Raw genomic sequence first — 27,273 nt, 5'->3', positions numbered from 1 at the left:
ACCATGCTCATGGATAGGAAGAATCAATATCGTGAAAATGGCCATACTGCCCAAGGTAATTTATAGATTCAATGCCATCCCCATCAAGCTACCAATGAGCTTCTTCACAGAATTGGAAAAAACTGATTTAAAGTTCATATGGAACCAAAAAAGAGCCCGCATCTCCAAGACAATCCTAAGTCAAAAGAACAAAGCTGGAGGCATCACGCTACCTGACTTCAAACTATACTACAAGGCTACAGTAACCAAAACAGCATGGTACTGGTACCAAAACAGAGATATAGACCAATGGAACAGAACAGAGTCCTCAGAAATAATACCACACATCTACAGCCATCTGATCTTTGACAAACCTGAGAGAAACAAGAAATGGGGAAAGGATTCCCTATTTAATAAATGGTGCTGGGAAAACTGGCTAGCCATAAGTAGAAAGCTGAAACTGGATCCTTTCCTTACTCCTTATACGAAAATTAATTCAAGATGGATTAGAGACTTAAATGTTAGACCTAATACCATAAAAATCCTAGAGGAAAACCTAGGTAGTACCATTCAGGACATAGGCATGGGCAAAGACTTCATGTCTAAAACACCAAAAGCAACGGCAGCAAAAGCCAAAATTGACAAATGGGATCTCATCAAACTAAAGAGCTTCTGCACAGCAAAAGAAACTACCATCAGAGTGAGCAGGCAACCTACAGAATGGGAGAAAATTTTTGCAATCTACTCATCTGACAAAGGGCTAATATCCAGAACCTACAAAGAACTCAAACAAATTTACAAGAAAAAAACAAACAACCCCATCCAAAAGTGGGCAAAGGATATGAACAGACATTTCTCAAAAGAAGACATTCATACAGCCAACAGACACATGAAAAAATGCTCATCATCACTGGCCATCAGAGAAATGCAAATCAAAACCACAATGAGATACCATCTCACACCAGTTAGAATGGCGATCATTCAAAAGTCAGGAAACAACAGGTGCTGGAGAGGATGTGGAGAAATAGGAACACTTTTACACTGTTGGTGGGATTGTAAACTAGTTCAACCATTATGGAAAACAGTATGGCGATTCCTCAAGGATCTAGAACTAGATGTACCATATGACCCAGCCATCCCATTACTGGGTATATACCCAAAGGATTATAAATTATGCTGCTATAAGGACACATGCACACGTATGTTTATTGCAGCACTATTCACAATAGCAAAGACTTGGAATCAACCCAAATGTCCATCAGTGACAGATTGGATTAAGAAATTGTGGCACATATACACCATGGAATACTATGCAGCCATAAAAAAGGATGAGTTTGTGTCCTTTGTAGGGACATGGATGCAGCTGGAAACCATCATTCTTAGCAAACTATCACAAGAACAGAAAACCAGACACCGCATGTTCTCACTCGTAGGTGGGAACTGAACAATGAGATCACTTGGACTCGGGAAGGGGAACATCACACACCGGGGCCTATCATGGGGAGGGGGGAGGGGGGAGGGATTGCATTGGGAGTTATACCTGATGTAAATGACGAGTTGATGGGTGCAGCACACCAACATGGCACAAGTATACATATGTAGCAAACCTGCACGTTGTGCACATGTACCCTACAACTTGAAGTTTAATAATAATAAATAAATTAAAAAAAAAAAAAAGCAGAAGATTTAGGTTGGGCATGAGGTGTGAATATGAAAAAAAAAAAAAAAAAAAAAAAAAAAGAATTTAATGTCTAACAATAGCTGCCAAAAAATAAAATAAAATATCTAGGAATATACTTAACCAAGGAGGTAAAAGATCTCTACAAGAACTATAAAATACTGTTGAAAAAAATCACAGGTGACATAAACAAATGGAAATACATCTCATGCTCATGAATTAGAAGAATCAATATTGTGAAATTACCATAGTACCCAAAGCAATATATAGACTCAAGCAATTCCTATCAAAACATCAACATCATTTTTTCACAGAATTAAGAAAAATCAATCCTTAAATTAATCCTGAATTTAATAATCCTTGAATTAATAAGAACAAAAATGAATGGCCAAAGTAACTCTGTGGAAAATGAACAAATCTGGAGGCATCACAGTAGCCAACTTCAAATTATACTACGGGCTATAGTAACCAAAATAGCATGGTATTGGCATAAAAGTAGATACATAGACCAATAAAACAGAATAGATAACCCAGAAATAAAGCCAAATACAACCAACTGATCTTAAAGCAGACAAAAACATAAAATGGGGAAAGGACACCCTGTTTAATAAATGGTTCTGAGAAAACTGGATAGAGATATGCAGAAGAATGAAACAGGGTCCTTCCCTCTCACCACGTACAAAAATCAACTCAAGTTGGATTAAAGACTTAAATCTAACAATTGAAATCATAAAAATCTTAAAATAAAACCTAGGAAAAACTCTTCTGGACATTGGCCTAGGCAAAGAATTTATGACTAAGACACTAAAAGCAAATGCAACAAAAACAAAAATAAATAAATGGGACCTTATTCAACTAAAAAGCTTCTGCACAGAAAAAGAAATAATTATCAGAGTAAACAGACAACCCACAGAATGAGAGAAAATACTTGCAAACTATGCTTCCAACAAAGGACTAGTAACAAGACTCTGAAAGAATTCAAACAAATAGGCCGGGCGCGGTGGCTCAAGCCTGTAATCCCAGCACTCTGGGAGGCCGAGACGGGCGGATCACGAGGTCAGGAGATCAAGACCATCCTGGCTAATACGGTGAAACCCCGTCTCTACTAAAAAAATACACCATCCTGGCGAACACGGTGAAACCCCGTCTCTACTAAAAATACAAAAAATTAGCCGGGCGAGGTGGCGGGCGCCTGTAGTCCCAGCTACTCGGGAGGCTGAGGCAGGAGAATGGCGTAAACCCGGGAGGCGGAGCTTGCAGTGAGCCAAGATCCGGCCACTGCACTCCAGCCCGGGCGACAGAGCGAGACTCCGTCTCAAAAAAAAAAAAAAAAAAGAATTCAAACAAATAAAAAAAAAACCACAAATAATCCCATTAAAAATTGGGCAAATGACATGAATAGATAGCTCTCAATAGAAGATATACACAAATGACAAACAAACATTTAAAAATGTTCAACATCACTAATAATCAGGGAAATGCAGATTAAAACCACAATGAAATACCACCTTACCCCAGCCAGAATGGTAATTATTAAAAAGTTAAAAAGCATGGATGCCAATGTGGATGTGGTGAAAGAGAACGCATATACACTGCTGGTGGAAATTTTCATTAGTACAACCTCTATGGAAAACAGTATGGAGATTTCTCAAAGAACTAATAGTATATCTATCATTTGATCTAGCAATCTCGCTGCTGGGTATCTACTCAAAGGAAAAGAAGTCATTATAGCAAAAAGACACCTGTATACATGTGTTTATCACAGCACAAAATTCACAATTGCAAATATATGGAACCAAACTAAGTGCCCATCAATCAATGATTGGATAAAGAAAATGTGGTATATATACACCATGGAATACTACTCAGGCCTTAAAAAAGAAAAAACTGTCTTGGAGCAACTTGGATGTAGTTGGAGGCCATTATTCTAAGTGAAGTGACTCAGGAATGGGAAATCAAATACCATATATTCTTGATTACAAGAGGGAGCTAAGCTATAGGTACTCAAAGGTATACATTATGGCACAGAGTGGTGTAACAGACATTGGAGACTCAGAGATGGGGAGGATAAGAGAGGGGCGAGAGATAGAAAACTACATATTGTTTACAATATACAGCACTTATATGATGGCGGCGTTAAAATTTCAGACTTCACCACTATACAATTCATCCATGTAACCAAAAACCACCTGTACCCCTAAAGCTACTGAAATAAAAATAAATATATATGAAAAAACTCACTTTCAACCTAATTATTCAACTCTTTGTTTTAAAGACTCAAACCAAAAACTTACACACAATTGAAAGTATGACAATAATCTAATCTTTCTTTTGTAACTTGACTTCTAGAGTTTAGCAGCCTGGAGAAGTTATGAGATTGTAATATCACAAATACCTCAAACCTCTTTTTGACTCTAGGACTCATCTAAGGCCCCTTTAAAAATCTATTACGCTCTGGTCGTGTCCCAAGGCTTTTCAGAGTATACATATGTAACAGTGTTCCCAAATACCTGTATTCCACTTGGGCTGTGTTGATTCCATCCCACCGGGTACCGTGGTCTCCCGCTGGGTGTTATTAGACTCCACCAAGTGTTGCAGCTTCCCAGCAAGTACCTTTTTGCTCCATAAAGTGTTGTCAACTGGAATTCTTCTGTGACCAAGTCAAAGGGTGGTCTGGGGCAACACAGGAAAGGATGTCCTTTCTGCCTGTATGTTATAGTTGATCAGAGAGGTCCTCTAGTAATATTACTTAGGCCTTCAATGTTTAACAGTGCTTTTATTAAAATATATCAATCTTGAAATTCTTATATGTCTATTGCTGGAGTAATCAACATATATTCAGCACTTTTTGAGTCTATGTTCTTTCGCGACTCAGATGCAGAGTCAGCGAAGGCAGGGCAGTAAAAAAATGTGAGTGACAGAATTGACCCTGTCTTCAGAATCAGGCCTCCTCCATGACCAAGGCTGTCTTACTAGGCGAAGCAGAAACTTAGAAAACCTTGTCTGTTTGGCCTTCAGGGTAACTTTCCAATGTTAATTTAACACCAGACACATGCACACATGCTTTAGAGATGATGTCCCATGTTTGTCAAACATAATTTGAAACCTGCTTGAAAACCAGGTGAGATATTTTCTTTTGAGACCTTTGAGAACTTTGAGTCCTGAAAGAAAATATTATCCTAACTGCATCCCCTCTGATCACCTAAGTTATATCACTTTAAATGCAAATGACTTCCAATTTCACATGCATGCATTCATCTGTTGCTTTATGAGTTTGTTTCTATTCTTTGCACGGATGAAGTGAGAATTCCTAACTAGCTTACAAGATTACGTGCAAAAAATGTCTTTGTGTCCCCTTATGGAAAACAGAGTGGTAGATAAAGGGAAATACATAATCCTACTCAAATCTCATTATGTTGGTGTCTGCTTTGTCAAAGTAATAGCTTTTGTTTATTTCTTAAAGCTTCAGGAATAAAAAAGACTTTAAAAAAAAAAAAGAATAGGCATAGGGAGGTACGTAGTCAGAACTTGGTATTTGCTTTCCCATTAACTACAAAGTTTCTGCACATGAAGCTTTTCTCTCTGATATTTATGACTTTATATGTGGACATAAGGAATTGGTAATATGCAGGATAAACTAATCTGTATCCATAGTGAAATGGGCACAGCCTTTTATGCAGGCAGGATATGAGGTGTACATGACGAGTGGTTGAAGCGGCTTTTCAACCATACACATGAGACATAGTCAATGTAATTCCTGCTAAGTGCAGGAATTTTTATTATGACATATTTCAATATGACACAATACTTTTTTTTTACAAAGGCATCCAGAAGTTACCAAAGTTCACTTCTAAGTTAACTCTGCTAGCTGTACTTTAGAATTAAGGTTCTCTCATTTGCTTTACTAAATGATCACTTTTATCTGATCAGTGCTCTTCAGAATCAACACTCAATAGGTGCTGAATATGTGTTGACTAATCTAGCAAAAGAAATATAAGGATTTCAAATTTTCTATCACAATTTTATACTCTTCTCTGTTTAGCTACTTCCTATAACTTCTGCAACTGCAATGTATTGAATCTTCTCTTTGAAAGAAGACTGAAAGAGGTTAAGGCACTCATTTGTATTCATCTGGAAGCTGAAACTTGAAAAAAAATTGTATAATACTGATAGCCACTATTTGTTGAATGTTTACTGTGTGCTCTTTCTTGTTCCCTTTAACCCTCTTTTGTATAAATATGGACACTAGTTGGCACTATGCTCAAAAAGAGTATACTACTTACCTCTCCATTTGCCCAATAGCAGCTAAAGATGTAGACACCAAATTCTTCCCAACCACTGTGCACACTGAGCGCAAACTGCACTCCCTTGTTAAAATGCAATCAAACCTGGAAATACGCTTTAAATGAAGTTAATCATCAAATGAAGCAGCAACCAAATAAGTCCAAGAGTTTTAAAGAGTTTATGTCAATATGATGCTAAAATTATATGTAATAACTAGTATTTATTAACCATGGATGAGGGGCATAGTACCATGCTGAAGTATTTTATATACAGTTTTTTATTTCATTTTTATTAAAACCTTATGAGTAGGTTTCTTTATGATTAGATAATTTAAATAACTTTCTCAAGGTCATATTTTACCAATAAGAAAACTGAAGCCAGAGCTATAAAATGGCTGAACATAATCAATGCATATTAAAATGGCTTTATTTAAATTTTGTGGGTTAGAAGCAGTTAATATTTTCCTTTTTTTCCCTTTAAACCTTGTCCTTTTCTACAGTGAGTCAGCTTGCATGCAGAGCCACTAAATAAGGCCAACTTACTCTATATTGTATTTCATATTTCTCATTGTCATTAAAGAGACATATAGTCTGAATTAAAGGAAATATAGTTCTGTTTCTGTCTGAAATATGTGTGTATTTGTATGTACACGATGTACTGTGTTACGGTATTATTCTGTTTTTCATCTGGGTGAATGTTAAAGAGAGCCTGACCTGGAAAAGGGGAAGTGAGAATATGACAAGTGAACCTCTCTCAAGATCCACTCTACAGGACCAAAAGATTACTCAGTTATGGCAACAAAGAAGATGAAGTCGTTGTAAATGATGTCGAGGCTTTCAATCTGAGCAAATGGGGGATAGTGATACTATTTACAGGAATTGGGGGATCCTCTGGTTTTCGTTCGAGGATGAACATAAAGACAGTTTTAGATGGCTGAAGTTAAAGATAGAGCAGGCTGTTGGGGGATGTGCTATTGAGAAAATATGCAATGGGACATCTGTAACTTAGGTGAAACTGGAAATGGCTTGAACTATACATGGAATTTTAGAAGTCACCTTAACTAAAACTTCCGCAACAGGCAATGTTCTAGTGCTTTAGGTACAGCAACCTATTTAATCCTCAAAACAACCCAGTGAGGTATGTACTGGGTTGAATGGTGTCCTCCAAAAATTCACGTCCACTTGGAAAATCAGAATGTGACCTTATTTGAAAATAAGGCTTTGCAGATGTAGTTAAAATGAGGCCTGACAGGATGAAATAACCGATACTCTACATCCAGTAACTGATGTCCTTATAAGAAAAGGAAACAACACAGAGAGACACAGAACAGCAGGCCACATGAAGAGTGAGATAGAAACGAGTTCCGCTCCCAGGACTTGCTGAAGAACCTGAGGACTTGCTGAAGAACACCTGGGGCCACCAGAAACTGGAAGAGGCAAGGAAGGAATCTTCCCTACAGCCTTCAGTGGCAGCATGGCCATACTGATACCTTGATTTTTAGATGCCTAGCTTCACCAACTGTGAGAGGAAACATTTCTTTTGTGTTAAGTATCAAGTTTGTGGGAATCTGTTGAGGCAGTCCCTGAAAACTGATACAAAGTGCACACTTTTATTACCTCCATTTTGGAAGCGAAGACAATGAAGCAGAGATGAGGCATCCAACCCACTCTCTCAAGGTCAGACAGTTAAATGGAACTCGAATTCAAACTCAGATTCTCAGGCTTCAGATTCTTGCAGTTAGCCACTACTTATACTCCCTCTATTATTTTTTATTACCTAATAATAAAGAATGACCTAACCTGTGTATATGGAATGAGACACAGCACAACATTACCTGAAGGCAAACTGTTGTTCAGAATATCTAAGACATTAGGCTCAAACCACTTTCCTTTATCTAGTTATTAGATTATAAAACCATTGTTTACTGTCTTTTCAAAACCTAATATACTAAAATAAACACATTTGCTAGGTAAGTAGCAATAGAGAGCTATCAGAGACATGAATTTATTTGTAATAATCTATGACAATATGTACAACTCATTATCTAAATCCTTTTCATCAGAATATAGTGTTTACATAGCTTCTTTTATAGCCTGATTTAATGATTTCTGGAACCTACAATTCTGTAGTCAACTATATTTCTGATCTTGTCTCCATATCAAAAAATAAATAAAATTTGATTGTAGATTGTGTAACTATGGAAAAGTCACATCACATTAACTTCTTTAAATACAAACTCTGTATTTTATATGATTGACTGTATGTTGCCTGGCCATACTTTCAGAATGTTTGGAAGGGAAATGATTTCCCTTTGACATTCTCTGGGTCATTCTGTCGGTTGGGCAGAAACCCAGATTTCTCAGGAGTTGTGTTTACAATTGAAACACACCTGCTACATATTGGGCACTATAAGTATATTACTTTATTTTGCACTCACAACGACTCTCTGAGATTATCTTCAAATTATAGATGTGAACAAGAAAAAGTATAAAGGTTAAATAACTGGAAGTAGACTACACAGATTTGAATTATCAGAGCTGGGATTCAAGCCCATGTTTCTCCTACTCCAGTTCTCCTTCTTTCTGTTATTTTTTCCTGTACTAAATGAAGATGGTTATCAATACCAGAAAGATGAGGTGCACAGGATTTTAACTGGTCAGTCTGAAGAAGACGTTCATTTCTTTACATCTTTAACTTGCCATCCCTTTATATGGAGTAAAGGCACCTTAAGGACCCCTATGAATAATAATCTGCTTTATGAAGGAACAGGGCTGTTAATGTGGGGCTCATAGACTCATGAAGCTCACTTTGGTTAGGGTTGTCCTGAAAAAAATACCTGCCTACTCTATCTAGAGCCTGCTTTTTACTGCAAAAAACAAGACATGACAGGAATACACAATGCTTGGATGATTAAAGACAGATGGTGAGTAAGGTGGCTCACAATTTAATAATCATAAAAATAAGACTTTCTGTTGCTTATTCCTTTAGTTTAATCCCATTTCATACCAAAAATGACACATTTTTCTCCTAAGGGGCTCTGGTTCTTTTCGCCCAGGCTGGAGTGCAGTGGCACCGTCTCGGCTCACTGCAACCTCTGCCACCCGGGTTCAAGCGATTCTTCTTCCTCAGGCTCCGGACAGGCATGCATCACAAGCCCGACTAATTTTTTTGCATTTTCAAGTAAAGATAGGGGTTTTACCATGCTATAGCCAGGCTGGTCTCGAACTCCTGACCACAGGCTGTCCGCCTCGGCCTCCCAAAGGGTTGGAATTATAGGTGTGAGCCACCACGCCCGGCAGTTGTTCCACTTCTTAAACATTATTTTCTACTTGGACTTTTATTTAAACGTTGTGGACCAGCAGAGGGAGCTGTAGGGTCACAAGCACTGTGTTCTTTCTAAAATGATCTAATAAGCACTGGATATGAAGCGCTTCTGGTTTCATTGCCAATGAAGAAAATACTGAGTCAACCCTCCTTGCCTATGTAGTGTTTATTTAAGGGATAAAAACACTCCTAGGAGGCTCTACTGGCCAATTATCAGAGGTAGAACAGCACATTATTTATACAGCACACACTGCAGTGGCTCCATGGGATCTGCTCTGGTCTATTGAGTAATTATATAATTACGGGAAAAAATATATTTATCTCAGAGATCAGAAGGGATTAAAATGCCTGTCTGAAAAGCTAAGGATGCTGATATAGATGCAAAGAATTCTTTGGTTTGGCCTTACAAGTAAAACATGGGACATGTGGTAATTCGACAATTAATTAATCTCAATAAAATGAAATAAAGCTTTGACATTGCCAATGAGGCCCTGTGATATTTACTTTTTGGACAATTTTCATAGCTAATTTCAAAACATTTATATGTTAATTAAAATTGACATAAAAAATTAAGACTATCAGGTGTTTCTCCTTTTTATCATGGTTCAGCTCTCACAAAATGTATCTTAATCAAAAAAAAAATGTAAGTTTATGACATTTTATGTTACTCAAGAACAAACAGTTTAATGTAGCAATGTTTAAATATCTGAAACTTGAAACCCATTTTGCCATTCTTTGAGGTTCTTTGAAGTCATAAAAGAGACTTCGTTTTCATTTATACAAATGAGTATTCACGTAGTACTTTTCTAAAACTTTGAAGGTAGACTAGAAGTTTTCATTATGTCTAGGACACATTTGTATGCCCAAGTAATTGTAAAAAAAATCAATTAATAATAATGAAATGACACTGCCTACCATCTTCTAAGAAAGGCTCAAAGAAAAACTAATTTCATTATTATTTTTACAAAGTTTAGGATGAGTAAGACTGGTACAAAGGAGTATACAACATCAGATAGGCTAAGAAACTTTGGCAAATAACACTCTTCCGTATTTCTTCGTGGTAGAATTTACAGATGTGTTATTTAAAATCCAATTAAGTTTGTTAGTAGTGGAAAAAAGCATAAGCAAGATACTACAGGCATACATAATTGAGAAAGATTAACAGAAAAGTATTTTGAAGAAAATTATTGTAAAAATACTAATTAACTTATTGCACAAAGAGGGAATTACAATGAATAATGATAGAGTTAGGAGGTTTGTGTGTGTGTGTGGGGGGTGCTGATTGACTTCATTAGCCATCAGGACTTAAAGCATAAACGAGTGCAGTGTACAAAATCACAGATCCAATGCTCTCTTCCTCCATTCCTCTGATTTTTACATATATTATTTCCTCAATAACATCAAAGACAGAAACAACTACTTCTTGCCTGCATTTTTAAAAAAGATGAACAGATGGAAGGAGAGAATTTCTCTTTCCGTCCCTTTTTTCTATTATAGAAGTTCAAAATCCTTGATTTATAGATAACTTTAGAGATATTAAGAACTGTTCTAAAAGATCCAAACTAATTCCCACAATCACAGAGTAAATTTTTTCAAGGCAAAAATCAACATCATAAGCTGTGGGACTAAATGTAAAACCTAAAGATAAAATAGTACATTATAAGTATATACTAAAAAATAAAATACATTTAAGCTACTTTAAATTTTTTTATTTTTGCCATACAAAAATATGTTTTGAGACCTATTTTTACATAATGTGAGCATTATTATCCAGTGACAATTTTTGATACATAAAATACATTTTTTCACAGAAGTACTGTAAGTTGAGGCAGAGCTTATCATCTCAAGATTGTCAATTGAAACCCAAAAGGAAACTCCAAAATTTGAAGTAGGATGCTCAGACTTCAAAGTTTAACCTGACATGGACATAGAGTAGTGCATAGAGTTAATAGTCAACAAGACTTTTAAAATGCTTTTGAAAAGTGGGATTCAAACCACTTTCCTGCCTTTTAAAATATGCATCACAATAGAAATAGTGCAATTATTTTCTTAATGACTGAATCATTGTTTTGATCATCTTTGCCCTACACAGTGATGGTGTGTAAATTTCATATGTTTCTGCCTCTGCTCATCAGGCAGCCAGCTCTCATATCTCCTACAGCCATCTTATACCTTACTTCTACTTCCTACTTCCTTTTCATTTATTCTTAGACTGCCATGGTGTAAGAGGACCAACTGGCTTTTAAGAATTAAATATTTAGTAATAGGCTAATGGCCTCAGATTCAGAAGGCAAATGATAGCCATTTCAAGCTTTCAGAGGCTCTATCACAATTCTAGCTTCAATTCAAGCTGTATTTGGAACTGAATTGCCTTGTGGGTATTATATGAATGAAAGCATGGGAGAATCTTTCCCTAAGATAGCCTGTTGGAAGTCAATTAAAATAATTTTAAGTTTGGTTTTGAAAATAAAATGTGACAAATTTATACATAAGAAAGAATAAAATGATAGCTTCGGTATACCTACCAAGGATAATAAAAGTAGAAAATAGCTTCCATTGGTAATTATACCAGAAAGGATGCAATGTAGAATACAGATCATAAATTCAATGCTTATCACATAATTTTTATATTGTGCACATAGTAATTTCCTGAAACTGCAACCTTTGAACATTCTTATCCTACTTGGTATTTTTTCTCTTAGTGAAAAATCCAAAACTGTAAACCTTTCTCAAAATTTGACCTAGGGTGTTTAGAATTTGGTAGTTAATTTGTTTAAAGACAGACAGATCTTAGAATGTTGCACAGAGTACAAGTTTAATAAATATTTGTATATTGTTTGACAGCATTGCTGGTTACTTTAACTATCCCACAGAAAACACTCAACAGAAAGAGTGCAGCTAGTTCTGCCACAACTGAGGTGTTGGGTATTTTGTCATGACAACCTATTGAGAAAGGAATTAATAAAACTGTTCTTAAAATTATCTTGCAGATCAGGCTTCTTTTTGAAGTTCAGGCAAGAATACAAAGTTTTAGGAGGGAAAATGTTTAGACAAGTTTTATAGACCAGGACAAGTTTGTGAAGAATGTAATATTATCTTCAGTTTGCCCCACTAAGAATCAATTTCTCAATTTATCTTGACATTTTTTATATTTTAACACATTTTACAGGGATTTCAACGGATCTATTTTGGACGATAATGTGATGAGTATTTTGGCATCTCAAAGTCATAGCTTCTACTTAGAAAGTCTAAATGCATGAAAGAAAAAGAAAGGTTGGTGCTAGCAGTTGTCCATTCTTGTAGAAAGAAGAGCACTGGAAACAAGCAGATAAACTGAGGCAAATACAACCTATTATAGAAGAATTTTTAAAAACTAACTCTGAATCAACTACTTTGTCCTTTAGCCCTGGCCCCAAATCTTCAAAGCACTCACAAGAAATATGGCAACAGATCAAGCAATCTTCAAAATTATCCAAAGGTGCTCTATTGTCTTGGGATACAATCCCAACTTTTGTGCACAGGACACAGGAGACCTTTGACAAGTCCCCTGCATCTGTTCAGTGTTTTCTCCTCCACAGGTCCTGTCCCCAGTCCACAGTGTTCAAAGTTCATATGCCCATTCACACTCTGTGCCTTCAGGTCTGCCAAATCCTCGTTCTGGAATCCACCCCTGACACTTCTCTAGCAAAATCTCACTCATCCCTCAACTTACAGATGCAATTCATTTCTTCTGTACCGTCTTCCCTAGCTGTGACAGGAAGTGCCAGCCATTTCCTTCTCCGTGTTCTAATGTCACTGTCCATATCAATCTCAGGGAACTTACAAGTATTTTTTACATAACTTTCTTTTTCATTTGACAACATTTTTCTTATAAACAGGGACTGTATTAGCTTATCCTGAACTAAAAGAGCCTAATAAATGACCTGGAAGATAGACAGTAAGCATTTTATTAGAGTCTAGAATGAAGGTGTGAGTCAGTGAAAGAATTTATAATTTTGTTCAATGTGGCTAAAACTAAGCCAAGATATGCTTATTTTTAAATCAGAAAGATTATTTACTCACTGACTCACCACTGACTAGGAGACCTTCTAAAATTCAAATAGAAGACAAATCACAATGTTCCTGGAAGACAAATAGGACATGGGCCCTGCCCTCAAGGGCTCCGCAGTCTAGCTAGAAGGAATTACAGATATCACATATATAGGTATATAAAATGCATTCTCAGTCTCAAAGAAGCACAGCTAAAAGGATTTAGAACTGGTAGGAAGGCGTACAGAGAAACACCTCTATGTAAATAACACTGCAGAACAAAAGCATAGAGGCCAGAAACCACTTATTATTTTCAAAGAACTGAATGCAGCTCAGCATTGCTGCAGCATGGAAAAAAGGAGGTTGTGGCCAGAGGCAAGGCCGGACAGGAATGAAGAGGCAAGGTCATAAAGAGCCCTGTACATCATTTCCAGGGACTTACTCTAAAGGAATTAGTGAACACTTGAAGGAATCTAAAACAAAAAAGTCAGATTTGTGTGGTCAGTTGTATGGGAGAGGGGGAGAAACTGGAGAGAGACAAGATTAAAGGCAAGCTTGGTTTGAGTATAAAATTGTTATTATGTAAGGATCAATAACATGAGTTTAAAATACAAAAATTATTAAAAACAAAGGTACTAAGCATTTTGTAAAAATGCTTGGTACAAAAAGATCTTGTAAAAATTTTCCATCAAGTTATAAGGTTGCATGGACTCTGTATTTTAGTTAGGGCAAACAGGATAAATGGGCAAATGGAAAAAATGAGGCCCATTGCTATTCTAACAAAACTTCACAGGACACCCTAAAAAAAGGCTCAGGTCATGACTTAGTTTTGTAAAAGGGAAGGACACTTAACACAGGAACCCTGCTCCTCTGTAATCCACACTTTCCTCCAAAATAAACTATCTTAGTTACCTTTCATAGTTTTCCATAAAAGCCAAATAATTATATAAAAGAACATTGTATATGTTGAAGCACTACACAACTATAAGGTATTATAAACATCTTTTTAAAAATCTTTAAGTAAAGCAAATAGTTAAGCATCAAGAAGGCTACCAATCTATTATTATTTCCACATTCATAAAGGGATAATACAAATCTCATCTCAGAAAACATCAGGGAACACTCCATTAGGCATAAAACGAAGGAGAGCAAGTCCATAAAAATGGCATCTGCTTATTCTAGTAATGAGGAATTGTTTTTACTTCCTGAAACTCTATTAGCATTAGTATGAGTGGACTGTGTACACCTTAGCAGACTGATAGCTCCTACATTAATGGACATGGTGTACATACATTTTTGCAAGGAGACAGAGTTCTCCATTTTTAGCAACCACATGCTTATTCCAACATACATTTCATAGAATACTGACTCAAATAGGAATTAAAATTATATTTGAGGGCTCCTTGGAGAAAAGGCAGATTCTAGGACTGGGACAAGAAAGCCTAGAGAATCTTGTAGTCCCAGAAAGTAAGGATATGCTAAAACAAACCAACACCTTGACATTCATGGAGTATGTCAATGGGACACAGGAGTCAATGGAAAAAGTTCCCAATGGCCAAAACAGGAACTATTTCAGCAACAAAATAAGTAATACAGTATTGAGTTATAATGCAAAGTATAAAATAAATATCCACGTGTCTGTAATGATGAAAATAAATAAACAAATAAATCAATGGAGGAGGAGGAACAAATCTGTGCAGAAGAATTTCAAATGAGGTATGTGTGTACAGGACACTTCTTTCAAGGAAGTAGAGTGCAGCTTCCCACTCTTTAAATGTGTACTACACAGAGCAATTTCCTTCCAAAGAGTACAGTATGGAAAGGGAGTGAAAAAGGATTATTTTACAGTGAAGAATCTACAAAACTACTACCTCAGCCAGGTGATCAAGGTCAAAATTAACAGCGATAAACCATATTGGTAGTATGTGCCCCTCATACCATGGGATGCAATGTTACTTTATCTCTGTCATCTTTCTTCCAAAAACCCACTACCCCAGTCTAATCATGACAAAAACATCAGACAAATCCCGGTACAGGGATATTCTAGAAAATACCTAACCAGTATTCCTCAAAACGTTTAAGGTCATCAGAAACAAGGAATGTCTGAGAAATTGTCACAGCCCAGAGGAGCCTAAGGAGTCACGAAACCACACATAATGTGGTATGGTGGATAGATTCCTGGAACAGAAAAAAAGACATTAGGAAAAACCTAAATAGATACAAAGAAAATATGGGCTTTAGTTAATAACAACGCATACATGTTGATAAGGTGTGGATCTGTGTCCCTATCTAAATCTCATGTTCAATTGCAATCCCCAGTGTGGAGGTGGGGCTTGGTGGGAGGTGATTGGATCATAGAGGTGGATTCTTCATGAATGGGTTAGCACCACCCCTCAGTACTGTTCTCTTGATAGTGAGTGAGTTATTGTGAGATCTGGTTGTTTAAAAGTGTGTAGCACCTTCCCCTCCCTCTCTTCCTCCTACTCCAGCCATGGAAAGTGCTGGCTGCCCCTTCACCTTCTGCCATACTGCAAATTTTCCAAGGCTTCCCCAGAAGCCGAGCAGGTGCTAGCAAAAAGCTTCCTGTACAGTCTGTGAAACTGTAAGCCAATTAAACCTCTTTTCTTTATAAATTACCCAGTCTCAGGTATTTCTTTTTAGCAAAACAAGAACTGTCTTATACAACTATTGATTTACCAATTTTAACTGTGCCATACTAATATGAGACATAAATAATAGGGAAAACTGGATATGGGGTATATGAAAACTCTCTGTACTATCTTCAAAACTTTTCTATAAATCCAAACCTGTTCTAAAATATAAAATCTAACTTTAAAACATGTGATTTCAGTTGGGAATTATTCTGTTCTAAAGGTAATATTATTAAGAAGAAAGACAAAGACGTGAAGCAGACATTTTAAAATGGAATCAAATGAATGAAGACTTAAAATGCTTTGGAAAGTGATATTATCTACATAGTCCCATTAATGAGACCTATTTAGTCTTTGCATGGCAGCAAAGGTCTTTGTGATGGTCCATGCAGAATTCAACTGTCCACATTACAGCATCATCATCAATGCTTCACAAGTTTGCATGAGCAGGAGGAATGATCATGGTATGAGCCATGTATTCCACTTTTCCAAGACCTAGTCCATTTTACTCTCCAGACTTAGGTGTAAATATGACTGTCCCTTCTGTGATCTGAAAGTGGCCTTACCCTCCTGTCCAGTAAGCCTATGGCAAATCTCCTCCCATCCCCAGATGTCTTTGTCTAAATTCCCATTAAAGGACTTACCATGGTATGCTCTATCCACTTGTATGTTGCTTCCTCCAGACTGGTCTCCCACAGGTCCAGGGCTCTGCTTTTCACCTCTGTATCCACACCACTTTAATGCAGCGTTCCATACATGGCAAAGGCTCATATGTGATTGTGGCCGTGTGTTATTACTACTTACACAATTGAACGTTGCTATTTGCTTATTTGGGAAACATTTAAAGAAACTGATTCTTGATTCAGTTATTCAAATCAAATGCAAAAGTTTATCTTTTTCCCTGCTTCTCAAATAGAAAGCAATTTTAAAAGCTGTTATGTTATTTATACACAGAAATATAAATTTAAAAGATTAATTATTTTTAAAATAGGTAAATATATAGAGACAAATGAATGGAACCATATTGACAAATGGTGCTTTCCTTTTCAAATGTTTAAGTCACATCACATGAGGTTAATTAAGTTACTGGACTCGATTATAAATTTGCAATTTGATTTATCTCAAGATCTTTTAGACCTTTTAACCTAATAATCCACGACAATGTCATAAAAGATGAAATTCACTCATACTTTCTGGTATTTTCCTCGTCCTTCATTCTCTCTCAATGTTGACCTCCAAAAAAAAGACATCTTAGTGACTTGCAAGAAAGGTACATTCTTAAATTGCTTCTCTAACCTGACTCCACCCTCCACATCCAAAGATATGAGGAAAGATGAGCATAAAACTCAGTGGAAGAAATTAAAGAGAAGCAAAGGAAGTGGGTCTGGAAATAGGAGCTTACTTGGGTTAAAAAAAAAAAGAAAGAAAGCAAGACTTGTATATATTTAGAATGTTCCTTGTTATCTAGAAATCTGTCAAAATGTTTCTTGAGCTGCATACATAAGCCCCACCCTACACAGTAAGCAAACTGAGCCTGCACAAACAAACAAGCCAAGATTTAGAAAGGCAAATGCGATGAATACCTGAAGAACACCCACAGAGGGACACGAGTGTTTATAAAAGGAATGTAGTGTGGTGGAGACGCCTGATGAGAAGCTAAGAGATCTTGCTGCCTTCTCTTCCTGCCTTCAATTTTCAATGTGCAACGGGTAATGAGAATAGGATATTACAGCTGGTCTATGCCTTTTGAGAGTTTTTTGAGTCATAATTATAAGGAGGTTTGAAATCAGGAAGAGTGAATTGGTCACATTCCAATATAGTCATGGTTAATTTACCTACATTGCCTAAGTGTAGGCTGCATTTATATGGTGTGATGATTTCCTTCCATCCCTCTGGCAAGAAATATTTATGGCATAACCTGCTATAGCATCCCAAAATTCACCACCAGCTATCATTTTGTCTTTCAGCTTTTTTGAAATACAAGATTTATTAATTTAAATATCAGTATCTCTTACAGGAATGTTATAGTAGTCGGAAAATAAGGGGCATGGTGTTTGAGGACCGGAGCTAAGTGACATAAAGGAAAAGCCACATTTGTTTAAAAGAAAGCAAAATGTTGAAGATAAACCCCACACACCTACCTGAGGCTTGGTGCTAAATAAAAGTGGAAAGAATGTTGCAAGCGTGGTAATCCACATGGATTTTATATCTAGGCATCTTAAACCTGACTTTTCAATTCCCACTGGGATGAGAACAAAGCTATTTTATTCTCCTGGAAGTCCTTCCACCTCTCCTCTGTCTCTGTCAAAATCATTCCTTCATGCTGCAGGGTGAAGCAGAGACGGAGGAGGAATATTCACCACTCTCAATTCAGGGCTCAAATAATTATTCAAAGTAGTTCCACATATTGTGTGCCTGATCTAAGCATTTTCTTTACACGTTATGTTTCATTCAGTCCCTACAGCAATCCTGTGTGGTAAGCAACACTTCCATTTTCCCCATGAGAGAAGCGAGACAGGCTAACCCTGTGAAAGTTGCAGATACTATGATGAAATCACTTTTTTGTCAGGCCCAAACACACTAAAGCAAAAAGCCAAAAGGAGGAGTTCATGCTGGCAAGGCTGAGATAAAGACTGCCTCAAGGACTTGCTAAAATAACCCCACAAGAAATTCTTTAGGACTACAGCAATTCAGATAAGACATTCTCAAAATAACACCGGTTCAGTAACGGCCTCTGCAGCCGTTACTGGACAGGTATGTCCGGCAATGTAATTAAATTGTCATTTAATTATAGTGGCAATTAATTGATGCCAAATCTGGCTCTGAGTGTCCGAAACCAATAAACTCTGTTTCCAAACAGCTTACATGAACTTGCCCCTGTGCCAGTAAAACTTCCCTTTACACTTCCTGCTGCAGATGTATATGTGGCTTGCCTTAACTGTGTGGCTTGGGTCATTATCTTCATTTCTACTTCCCAGATACATCCAACATATTTGAATGTATTTTTCTTTGTTGTTGTTTTCCGGAGTGAACAACCCATTGATTTTCTGAAGGTTGCACAGCTAATAAGTGGTGGCATTGAGGTTGAAACCATGATAGCTTGTCCACCAAAGTCCATGTCTTTTCATATTGAGTTCCAGGAAATCACCATGATCAACAGTTTTCCCTGATTGGAAGATCATGCTTCAGTTGGTGATCTGAAGTATGTCTTAACCTTGCTATTCTTGCCACTTTCATCTTCCACCCTCCAAAATCCAAGTTAGGCTTCTTATTGGGCCAGGTTGATTTGCTCTCTGATTTATTCTGTATTTGTATTTATTGCTTTATTATGAGAAGAGGTTGAAAAAAAAATATCACGATCATAGCCATCCTTGGAGGGAAAAAAAAAAAAAAAAAAGCTTAAGTGTTAAAATTCTGTGAGCATTCAAAGGTATGTCTGACATGTCAGAAGAAGTCTTTTTGACATAGAAAAAAACTGTCTAGACACTGAAGTCTTTACAAGAAATTACAAAGAATGGGAGGAAAAAGATGTTTTACAGAAGTAAATGAAAAATCTGACTGGCTATGCATTAAGAATGGTAATGCAATACTAACAGGCCCTGCTCTACAAAGTCATTTTTAAGTCAGCTGCTTTGTTTAATGTTCAAATTTCCATTTAAATCAATAGCACTTACTTTGCTTTCTTCAGTAGAAGGCATTTGCATTCCAGTAAAACACACACACACACACACAATGGGGATAGAAATGAGTCAGCCACTTCCTATCTAACATTCAAATCCACTTTTCTGAAAACATGATTCAAGCAGTCCAACAATAATTTAATTGGCTGTTCTGTAAATTACAGGGCTGACCACTGTATAAACGCCAGAGAAATGTACATGGGTATTAGTCATTAGCTGTCATTTTTCTGATAATCTGAACTTTCCATGTGTATAATCATGAAACACTAGATTACACAAGGTAATGAAAAAGTCTGTTTTCTATGCAAACTTCAACTTCTGTCATTTTTATGCACAATACATATCATAAGTTTATGACTCATGGTTAGCACAAGGTATCTGAAATACCACAATGTATCTAATAGGAGTGCTGATGATAACCTCTGATGAAGGGATGGAACCCTGATATAATAAGTCTATTTGATAAACGGTTAAATGGTGGCAACAAGGGGATCAATATGAATTAGAGGGGGATATGTGGACTGCTGCAGGACTCTCTTTTAGCTGTGTTTTGTTTCATATGTTTGTTATGGATCAGATAAAAATAACAAAATAGGTTTATCTTATCTGTGATGGCACACAATTGAGATAGTTGAAAACAGAATGAATAACAGAATCAGGATACAAAATATAACATGCCAATGTAACAGTCTATCTCCAACAATAGGCAATTCCATTGGGATGACAGTACTGTATTGTTTTTTATATAAACTAATTTAAGACATCAATATGGGGAATACATGGTGAATAATATGGAAAGCTGTACCTGTAAAATACTTGGGCATTTTGATTTTAAAGTCATCTCACTGTTTGCCAGCAATGTGTAATGCTGCCACAAAAAGCTGCTAAGATTTTGGGTTGCATTAATAGAATTAAAGTATCTGGGTTGAAGGAGGTTTCAGGCATAATTGAAGTCTCCACAAGTTTCTGATCAGAACACATCTTAACCATTAGGTTCATTCTGAATGATGGACTTCTAGAACGATATAGGCAAAGTGGAGCTTATTAGAAGATCAAGAATGAAGGCAAAATAACTAAATAACAGGTATAATTGACATCAAGATATTTCAATCTGGAAAAAGAAAATTTAGTATGAGACAAAGACCTAATAGATATCTTGAAATATTTCGATATCGGTCATTTAAAAATTCACAAATGGCAACAAGATGTAGAAGAAGAATCTATGAGTACAAATTCCTTTTTTCATTTTAGAAACTTTTTTAGAGACTGGGTCTCACTATGTTGCCCAGGCTGGCATGCAGTGGCTATTCACAGGCATGATCATAGTGCACTATAGCCTCCAACTCCTGGGCTCAAGCCATCCTCCTACCTCAGCCTCCCAAGTAGCTGAGACTACAGGCATGTACTACTATGCCCTCAGCAAATCTTTTTACTCTCAATAATTGCATGTTCCATTCCACTGAAATTTGAAGAATTATACATTTCAGAGCAATTGTATCATTATATTTAAGATCTTCAAAACATTTCCTTTGCTCATTCATCTTTCTTATAACCGAAGCCTTTTAAAATGCTCATAACATGCCATATGTTACTACTGCTTCATGTTGTCTTAAAATACTTATTTCTAGCTCTTAGAGACCAGTAAACCAAATAAAATATGTGCATTTAGCTTTCTCTTTTCTTTTATCATAAGCAGGGCCTTCCAAAGGTATTTACTGGTTATAAATGAGAACCTACATGACTTGTGATAATACCCTGATATCCTCTTGAAACAATTGCTGTGCTTTCTCAAGGCATTAACTTATGACCACAAATGATTATCATTAAATGAGTATCTTGGGGGGACTTGACAGTATAAGGCTTTATGCGAAAATGTGTAATAGGACTAACTTCCCTAGATGTCAGGATCCCACATTCTTTTGATATTTGAGAATTAAATATAATGAACATCATGGGCCCTTGAGACTTTCAGTTTAAGGTTTTCCTTTTAAAATAATACTATTATTCTCTGAGGACATGAGAACAGTATTACTTTATTTAGTTTAAGTGAACCTAAAATAGAGCAGAGGAAATCATTAAATGAGTGAACATATATTTTTCCTTGTTGCCCATTCATGCCAAAACTTATGTGTCTTGAAAGTACAAAATCACTTACAATGGGGAAAATATCTTTAAAGTGATTAAACTTATCTTCAGAGAGAGATGCCTAGTAGTCTCAATAATTACCCTGGAATAAACTACAATGCTGATGATTGTATTCTGTACTGCAGTCTTATGAACAAGCAAACACGGTGTTTTATAGCTGCATGAGGAAGGAAGTTTACTGAAAGTAGCTATTAATGTGTCCATTTATATCCTGCCTCCCTGAATAGGCTCCAAATCTAGAGCAAATACAGAGCGGGAAATTTCACTCCCAATTTAGCCCTCTCTCCAAACTCCAGAGGAAGCTGCTCAGCTGGCCTCTCATGCAGTTGAAACTGAGCTGGACAAAGTGAGCATGATCAACCACTGGGCCCACAGCCCAAGCACCAGACTGGAAAAAACATGAGAAAGGAGACTGGACAGACTCTACCTCAAATCAGGTCCATTTCAGTGTGAGAAATAAGAGATGCTTTCCCTGGAACCGATATTGGTCAAGATACTAATGGGTCTTCTTTTACTAGTTCCAATTCCGGGGAAAATTCCAGAATCTGAACTAGATCCTTAGTTGTTGTTTCAGTAGGAGTGACAGGTACAGTGAATAGCTGTTTGATTGAGATTCTCAGAGCTGCTCCTGACACAAGACAATGAGGCAACGCTTCATACTCAGTCTCCCTGAAATTCAAGTTATTCTGCTTTGCTTTAGCCAAGAGGAAAATGGTAATCATCTGCCAACACTGGCAAGAGTAATTAGGGCTGCTGGAAAAATCTCTTTAAGGAAGTATGCGAATAAGGGTAAAAAAAAATCTTTGTCATTATTTTGGAAACTCTGAATTTCTAGACTGAAATTCTGAGATCCCTAGTTATTTCTTATTCAACCCCAAATTTTACTCTTGATGAAACTCAGTTTTAAGTAGATAAGGCATCTTACTGAACATCACACTGCTAAGTTGCAGAGCTGAGACTAGATCCAGCTTATCAAATGTGTGGTCTTAGAGAACAGATGGCCAACCAGCCATGATTCAGCACTCATGACAACCCGAAACAGTACCTGAACAGTACCTTTTATGATGGGTGGTGTGTACACACTCTGCTTCCTTTGCTTAGGGGATGCATTCTGAGACTGTGGAGAAAGAGAAAAAAGTAAAAGCCTTAGATTTGCATACAAAATACGATGCCATCAGACCTGTGAGGGAAATAAATACTGTGCCATGTTATGAAAATCTTTCTGATTTCTCCCTGTCATGAAATAGAATCTAATTAATGAGAAATTATATACACATTAGTGACATCACAGACTTAAGAGATATATGGAGTTGTAGGGTCTACTTAATCATAAGATTCCTTATTCACGACAGCCTTGAAATCATTTTACTTTCCTACCTAATAACATTAATTTATTTTAAAAAAGAAAGAGAAAAAGAGACACCAATCCTTTTCATTTGAGAGAAAAACAGTCTGAGTTCCATGACAAAGTATATTCCAACACAGGGGATAATAGTTATCTGTTCGTGGGGTTACTGAGTGATTCAAGGGGGACAATGAGGATCCTTGGAAAGTAAGAGTAGTCTATAGCCATCTTGAATTGATGTGTTCAACTATTACCTCCAGTTACTTGAAATTATAACATTGAGGTAACATTCTTCATATGTTTAAAAGATAAGTCCTTTCCTAAGAAAACTGCTATGTGACACTCTTACCTAAGCATTATTGGATCGGGATAAAGTTATTGAAGAAGAGATTCTGCATTTCAAAATGACAAAAATAAGAACTTATTTCAGGATCAAAATACAGATAAGGATACAGAGCTCTATATAATGGATATACATATTATTCATTTAATAAATTATATGGTCTAACCCCCAATTGGAAAATGCCAAAGACTCCATTTTAATAGCATGTTGATTTATGTTTTAATGTGGCAAGGGTGCAGGTCTTAATCAATGAGTTTTCGCATCTGGGGCAATTACTTTTGCTTTGAAAAGCTCAAGTGTAAATAGTTACAACACACATTTGAAGATTGTTCCAGGCTTGCTATGCACATTAGGAAGAACATAATGTACAAGGTTTGAAAGAAACTAGAAACTGAAGTTGTAAACAGCTTGAAGCATCTTTCCTTGTGCCTACTAAAGATTAACTGCCCTCAAAGGTATCATCAAGATGTTGTTTATCTGATGCAGAAGCAATCAATTGAAAACTAAAACTTTCAACAAAACAGTTACCAAATCCATATCAGATGAGCAAATAGTATAAGCAAATTTCTCCAGAACAGAGTTTTGTGATACCCACATACTATGCACAGGTATAGACAGGGTGACTCTACATTAATGTTAAATGTGTGGATGATTGACATTTCTGGGGCACTTATACTGTTTCAGTCACATCTGGCTGGTTTTGAGAAGCAATCACTTTAGGAATTTTTAATGTTTACTTCCACACACATATTTAAAGATCAAATAGAAAATCAACTCTACAGAAATTTGTTGTTGTTGTTTAGTAACACAGTGTAAACTTACTAATAAAAACTACTTTGTATTTATGTAAGAGTTTAGTTTTCAAAGCATTTCCACTTTCGCTATCTCACAAAATTTTCAGAAAAGTCTTGTGATACACTATTTGATATTTTGCCCATTCTACATTTTTCTCTTTAAGTATTGCTGTATGCCTACTCCTGCAATCAAGGGAATTGATTAGTAACTCTGTACAGCATCCTATTCAATATTTATTTCATTTCTGGGAACTAGTTTATTCACTTTGTGTTTCATACATTCTCTATTATATACTCTCCTAACCTCTCCTGGTTCCTATTTTCTATATAAACTCCTACACATGTATGTGGAGGGAATAGGGAGTGACAGTGTTCTGACAGTGTTCAGACAGCCTGCTGAATTTAAATCTGAGTACATTTCTAGGTGAACCCCTTGGAGCTGGTTACTCAGGCTTTGGAGGACTTCAGTCCCCCTAGACTCTGGCCTCAGACTTTTGACTCCACATACCAGAAGACCCTTTAAAAGGTGTCATCCCTCCACCCTCATCTCCTTGCTCTGGGATTCCAACATTACGTGGCTTAGCCTGTGGTGTGTATATATAATCACTCAATAAATTGAAGTTGTCAATACCATATTTTGCCATTAAAAGTGATGTTTTATTTTAAAAGTTTTTTCAGGGCTTAGCATTACGTAGGTAGAGAATAAAGGTAACCGAGAGGCAGAGATTTTAGTGACACTATATTACTGTTTATTCAGTCAGAAGGAGCAATCTAAAGTTTTATTACAGTTGTATCATATTATTTATATCACATCAAATCAAGCAAATTTTTGCATTTTAATTGATTTGAACACATTTATACAAAAATATTTTTAAAAACTTACTTCTCCTTGTGTGTTGGGCACCCTCTTGTCATCTATTTCTGTAAGAGAAATAGGTATAATGTATTAGGCATGTAATATTCTTTCTTGTAATACATATATTAACATTTTCAACAACACAGATAAAAATGATTTAATAATTGCTTTATACAAAAACTATAACTTACAGCTAGGAAGGAGAGGAGGACAGAGGTGAGAGGTTCCCTTCTGATACAACCTTCTCCCAAAGGTTTAAAAAAGGTACAGAAAAAGCTTTCTTCTTGACATCCCAGATTTCTCACCTTTCAGCAGTTCAGAAAGGGGGCCAGGGAAGTGACTCTTGGAACAAAGTTAGGTGTCATCAGCCTTACACTTAAGGTGTCAGCAACCTCCTCTCCTCAATGATTGTGCTGCTGCTGCTGCTGCTGCTATCCATTAATGAGAGTCTTTGTCAAATTTCCTCAAGTTTGTCACTACCCAAATCAAATCTCCTTTCCCACTCAGTCCAATCACCATGACTACAAGGAAGGCAGTACCCTCTCTAGATATGTATCTGGAAAGAACTAAGTGCTCCATCAAATATTTCTTATGACAGTGCTTGGGTAGCTTCTTATGATTGTGCTGTGTATGAAGGGTTGTGAGGAGTGGTGACGTGGAGGAAGAGATGCTTACACATGCCCCTTCCACAGCAGGAAGATGTTCTGGGCTGGGTTTCTTTTTTACTTTGTCACCTACATTGTATGGCATCTGCCTCTTGGCTTCTTGACCTAGCTCCCCTTTCCTGATCCTTATGCTACTAGGCCCAAGGCTCAAAGACTAACCCCATGATTCAAAAACTGAATGAGAAGTTCATCAAAGAATATCTGCTTAAAGACAATGATGTAGATCTGTATTAACATGAAAATATATGCCATGTAAGTGAAAAATATTTCAAAACTAAATGAATGGTATTTTTATTTAATAAAGGATAGATATATGTAGATAGAGTGATACATATATGCATAGAGGACTACCCAATATGTTAACTGTAGTTATCCTGAAGTGACTGAATAACATATTCTGTTTTATCCCTAACTGTACTGCTTTTCTTTTTATAATGAGCATGTATTACTTTTATAACAAAAAGCAGTATATATGTATGTATGTGGATATATATACACACAAATATATACATATACATAGTATAATTTCTCTATAAATCCAACCATGCATGAAGTTGGTATTTCATATAGTAAGAGAACAAACTGACTAAACAGCTAGAATGGGAATAGTATATGGAACCATTGTTTATTCTAATCTGATATCTTGGTTACTAAATGTTAAAAAGAAACTTCTGATAAATTGTACTTTCTTTATATAAGGGAGGACAGACAGTTTAGTGTGGCAATCACAAGTGTCTGATGCAATAACTGTAAGTATGTAGGGCATTTTCAGGCAGCTATGAATATATTAAATTGAGCAATCCTGTCTGCAACATTTTTTTGCTATCACAAAATATCAAATATGATCCACTGTAACAATGTGGTACTGTGATCTATTGGATTATTAAATACCAGTGGGGTTTCTTAATATTTTGCTTTTGATTAGGAATTTAAAAAATCCAACCCAGGACCTATAACTTTATGTTTTAGAAACACAATGGGATCTGATCATTCAGATTTTTACTTTTCCTACTGTCTCACTACAACACCCACTAAACCAGTGTTTTCCCAAGGCAACTATGAGGGCTTCACTTATTAAATATTTCAATGAAAAAATGTTTGTTCTGTTGTTGCTGTTGAGTTATGCTTATTAAATTATTTATGTTGTGAAGGCAAGGATTAAAAAAATCAGTCTTATATTCTTGTCTTGAAATTGAAAAGTGAAAATTAAATAACTCACTTTTCAGGTAACATTGACTCAGACAAAAGTACAAGGGAAGCCAATAACAGATCATAGTTTTCTTGAGATTCACTGATTTAAATGTATTTCTATTTTTCTTAATAGATTGTTACTAAATTGGGGAGGTTAATGTTTTCTGCTTCCCAAGAACCTCATATAGACACACACGCATGCACACACACACGCCATGCACATCAGCACATGCAATGGGACAACAGACCACCACAAATACAGTTTCTCTCTAATTTGTACCAAGAAGGTTATAACCAAAGGAGAAGACT

General features: G+C 36.4%; 1 protein-coding gene across 1 annotated transcript in view; it reads right to left on the bottom strand.

The window, feature by feature from the left end:
• PPP1R1C (protein phosphatase 1 regulatory inhibitor subunit 1C) overlaps positions 1-27,273 on the bottom strand; it is a 136,646-nt gene that overhangs the window by 41,364 nt on the left and 68,009 nt on the right. Inside the window, exons 3-4 of the mRNA XM_007965542.3 lie at positions 25,136-25,173; positions 22,827-22,887 (exon numbers count right to left, since the gene is read on the bottom strand). Of these exons, the coding sequence (XP_007963733.1) occupies positions 22,827-22,887; positions 25,136-25,173 (99 nt within the window). The remainder of the gene's footprint in view (positions 1-22,826; positions 22,888-25,135; positions 25,174-27,273) is intronic.

Source organism: Chlorocebus sabaeus, chromosome 10 (assembly GCF_047675955.1).
Source record: "Chlorocebus sabaeus isolate Y175 chromosome 10, mChlSab1.0.hap1, whole genome shotgun sequence".
NCBI classification, from domain to species: Eukaryota; Metazoa; Chordata; class Mammalia; order Primates; family Cercopithecidae; genus Chlorocebus; species Chlorocebus sabaeus.
Note: the sequence above shows the minus strand (reverse complement) of the source record. Positions and strands in the feature narration are given on the sequence as shown.